The sequence below is a fragment of the Apis dorsata genome, unplaced genomic scaffold, assembly GCF_000469605.1.
Source record: "Apis dorsata unplaced genomic scaffold, Apis dorsata 1.3 scaffold_92, whole genome shotgun sequence".
Taxonomy (NCBI): Eukaryota; Metazoa; Arthropoda; class Insecta; order Hymenoptera; family Apidae; genus Apis; species Apis dorsata.
The window spans coordinates 1188031-1192805 of NW_006263390.1; the positions used below are offsets into that span (position 1 = coordinate 1188031).

The 4775-nt window shown below is 36.6% G+C and overlaps 1 protein-coding gene across 1 annotated transcript in view; it reads right to left on the reverse strand.

Moving 5' to 3' along the window:
• The window catches only part of LOC102676092 (microtubule-actin cross-linking factor 1-like), an 81873-nt gene that overhangs the window by 28090 nt on the left and 49008 nt on the right, over window positions 1–4775 (reverse strand). Inside the window, 3 exon segments of the mRNA XM_031508603.1 lie at window positions 1–61; window positions 1128–1265; window positions 2268–2430. Of these exon segments, the coding sequence (XP_031364463.1) occupies window positions 1–61; window positions 1128–1265; window positions 2268–2430 (362 nt within the window).

A 4775-nucleotide genomic window follows, 5' to 3' on the forward strand; every position in this document is an offset into this window, starting at 1 on the left:
GTATTTCCCGTCGTGCTCACCGCCGTTCTTCGCGGAATACGGCTCACGTTCGTCGACTCGTCTTTGAAAAAGAAAAAACATATTTATAGAAATAATTCGCGGTTCTTTTTCTTTTTGGTTTTGCTCGGTCGAACAACTCGAGACGATTTAAGTTAACTTTGCCTTACGATTTAAGTTTCAGTGGAGCGCGCTACATACAACGAGAATATCGATCGAGCCATTTCACGGTTGGCCGAGCATCCATCGTCGCTTATAATGTTTTCGTAGAATTGTTATCGCTATTTGAAACGTTTAGCGAATTATTTTTCGCGATGTTAGCAGAACTTTCATCAACAACGCTTTTATATTCTTTTTTTACGATTTTTAAGGGTAATATTCTAATATTCTAATAATTTTAACACATTGCATACGCTATTCTGCTCGCTCAACGTGCTTCTAGGGTTCGCATATTTTTAAATGCTACGAAAAAAAGTATATCATGCATATATGCACTTTTTAATTCACGTTTGTAAAGTATTCTTAAATATTATTATATACTTCTTATAGATCTATTATGTAGAATTTTTTAAGTATTATTTATTATATAAATAAAATTAAATCGATTAATTATTATTTGTTTTACAAATAATGCTTCAGAGTATGATATGAAGCATTCTCCTTTGTGCAATGGTTTCGCTCTTTTTTCCATTCGACGAATAGACTTTATATTTTTTGTCGGGAATTTCTTCTTCTTTTATTGCTTCAAGTTTTTTTAATTCCTCGAGTCGTCGAACGAGTCGAAAAAACGTTAAGAAAAAATGTAGAGAGACAAAAGTAGCGGAATTTTCATATAATAATAGAACAATTACTTTCTTTTGCATTAAACTTATTCAACTAGAAATGAATCAAAATTGATAATTTCTCTCAATATTTAAAGGATCCATCAAGTCGCATAAATTTTTTATCGTAAGCAGCTGCAACCCTAAAATTAATTTCGTTCCACTTTCACCACTTTCAACATCTTTAATCATTTTCTATTTCTCTTATGGTCAAAACTACACGTATGGCAATATATATATATAGTGAATCAACGCATCGATCCAAGGATGGTCAAAGAATAAAATTCACCGATCGTTGAAATCGCTTACCGGTGCTGTCCAACGACTGAGTGGATCCATATCGACTCGGTGGCTTGCTTCCTTGTCGGGACGCCGGCCTACTTCCGGGCCTGCTGGTTGGTCTGGACGCTGGTCTCGAAGCCGGTCTCGAAGATGGTCGGCTACCTCCTACATACACAAATTTAATACAATATAAAAATTCACGATTTAATTCTCGATATTATTAACCCTTTGCACTCCAGGCCTGTTTCGCTCGATCGAACCAACAATTCCGGACTCGGACAAATTAAATTTTTATATTTTAATATTTTATGTATCTTTAAATATAAAGAAACAAAATTTATCGAATATTGAAATCTATATTGTTGTTTTGTGTGATATTTTGTGAAACAATTATCAAAATGCATCCTTGGTTTGTCAGGGCAAATAGTACTTTTTCTTCTAACTTTTTTATCGCATAATTACTTGTTTCGCGCGCTATTTTATTAATAAGTTAATCGGTAAAAAATAGTTTAAGAAAATTTAATGGTTCATTTATATTCGAAATATATAATACTTGCGGTCCTGCAAATTTTTCGCCGGGTACAAATTGTATTCAATATATTTTTCGATTCTAAGTTATCCATTTAGAATTTTCTGAGTTTTCCGTGATATCTTCGCTTGAACTATTGCTTTCACATTCGCTATCTATCATTCTTATTTTTCGCCTTTTTATACCTCTTATTTCATCTCTATATTCGTCATTGCTTTCTCCATCGTTAATTTCTTTACGAATAGAATAATAATTTTGTCATAACGAAAAATCAAACTCAGAAAAATCAAATCTTCTCAGCTTAAACTAATTTCATTACCATATTCCATGCTTACAAATCTCAAAAACTTTGAAAATAATATTTCTATTCCCACGATCGAAGATATCGCCATCACGGTCTATAATTAGAGATAAAAAATCTAGCCATTTAATATATTATTCTACATCTCATAAGTAAAGAGCTTAGGAATCTATTTATGATGCGATATTCCAAAAAAATTAAACATAAATAAATATCGTCGGCGTTCAAGTTGCCGCAACGATCCCAGTTGTGACCGAGAGTCAAAGGGTTGGAGAGCAAAGGGTTAAGAAATAAATAATATTAGAATATAAAAATATTATTAAGAAATATGGCTTACCAGGTGTGATTGTGCTTCTGTACGGTGTACTCGATTTCCTTGCCGAGGCAATCTTGAAGGAACTCTCGTTGTCGCTCAGGCTGTCCGGCGTGCCGGCGCTGAGCGAGGAGCGGGATGCCCGCGATTGTCCCATTGGAACGCTTCGCGCGCTTCGCTCCCTCACCTACGCGACATAAAATCGAGCTCTGGTAAACGAACACGGTGGATGACGACGATGGCAACGAAGACGAAGACGACGATGATGATGATGATGATGCGTTCTACTTCAGAGGAGGCAGAGTAGTGACGCAAACGAATAGAGAGAGAGAGAGAGAAGAGAGAGTGGTGTTAGTTGAAACGTTGACGTCGAATCGCGAGGCGGAAGGAAATATTCGATCGATTTCGTTTTGTCGCCGAGACGAAGGAATTTTCGAGAGCCGACTCTCAATTCGTGGTTCGAATAATATGTATTTTAATATGCATTGAGAAAATTCATTTTCAAATGTATAGGAAATCATTGTTTTAATTGTTTTGATTGCTTGAATTAATTCTATCTTTTAAAGAGTTTTACAGATCAGAGAAAATATTCTGCGAATTTTTTTAAAAAGTATTTAAATCTCGAAATTTTGTAATATAACATCTTGAAAAATTCGTCTATTTTAAATCGTTATAAAATTATTGATAAATTTTTTGTAAATTAAACGACTCCATAATCGTTCCAGATAACGTATGAAAAGTAGAAATTTTTACTTTTTTTTTACCGCCATATTTGATTCGCAAAACTCGCCACCTAGCGGATACTTGAATCTAGTCACTGATGGATTAATTTTAAGTTATCTTGTATTATGATATATACATTTCCATTGTTGTTCAATCCATTATATTTTGAAGAAATAATAATAATAATATTCCTAACTTTAGCTGGCAATTTTTCTTCGATCTTTGAATGGACTGTCCTCTTACAGTGCTTTTTTTCATTTTATAATTTTCATAATTTGCTTCCGTTATTCGAACCACTATGCGGCAACTCGAGTGATTCATTGCTGGATTTCAATCTAACCGAATCAATAAAAGCGCAATATTGATCTATGAACACGTTCTTTAACTCTTTACTGCACGAAACGTGTAAAATCATTTTATCTATAATCACACTCGTCATCGCAAAATCATCTGAAAGAGTATCGTCGAGCGCAAAGAATTAATTAAAAAAAAAAAAATCGTTCCTTCAGCGTCGCGTGGATTCCGCGTCGTATTCTTTGCAGGAAGAATAATCCTTTGCGGCGAAAATCTTTTTCTTTTTTTTTTTTTTCCATTTCCTGCTCGGTCGTTCGTTTACAACCTTTCAACGCCACCGTGAATTTTTCGTCAATTTAGAAACCGATCGATTTATTGAAGGAAAGAGTGTACAGAGAGAAAGACAGAGAGACAGAAAGAGAGAGAGAGAGAAAGAGAAAAAAACGAAAAAAAAAAGATCACGAATGAACAGATTGTTCGACGCAGAGAATAAATATTCTTACACCGTTTAACCGAGGATGGAGAGAGAGAGACAGAGAGAGGTAGAGAGAGAAAGAGAGAAAAAAAAGATGCATGCAAACTTACCAGAGGAAGTTGGGACAGATATAGTAGCTTATGGTGATTCGAAGTATCTCCGATCAACGCCACTATGCACGCACCAATAATACAGCAATACAGGAGAGATCGTTATGCACAATATCGAGTAATTTTCTTACAGTTCACCCGTACACACTAATCCGCGAATACGCGCGAAAACTATTATTTATATATATATATCATATCGTTTCTCCAACGTTCGGCACTCCCGACCTTCGATCCGGGAACAACGAATCGAATATTGTGATAAATCGTAGACAAAATCGTGGACTGACTCGAAATCGATAATGAAAAAGAAAAATTTCCAGGAGGAAGCATCCCGTCGAACAAGTCGAGGATACCGATCGTTTTCTGGATTGTAACGGTTGCTCGTCCTTCGATAGAGGGGGGAGAGGGGGGATAGGAGTTGTTCGAGAGGCATCATCCAACGGTAGATAAATAAATTCGAGAAGAAGTGACGGCAAAATCAGACGTGGACGAGCGCGTGGATGAAACGAGAAACGAAAGAGAGAGAGAGAGAGAGAGAGAGAAAAAAAAAGAGATCGAATCCCCTTTCCCCCGTGCGAATTATTCGAATCGCAACGAAAATTATCTTTCTATCGCGTTCGACGAGAGACAGAGCATGCGCATTTTCGAGTACAGACACGCGCCTCTATACACGTCTCGCGTGTATAGAAACGGAACGAAAAGAGACTAAACTACACCAATTCTAACGCATGCACGATTTCTCCGAGTTTTTTTAAAGCTTTGATGGTATGAGCCGAGGGGTGGGGGGTGAGGGGGGCGGGCTAAATGACGCTCTTCGTCGCGATAATCGTCACGGCAACGGTGCGACGGCAGTAGCGCATAACTCGAAGGTAAAGAGAGAGAGAGAGAGAGAGAGACAGAAAAAAAAAACGGTACGAAATGTGAACGGGC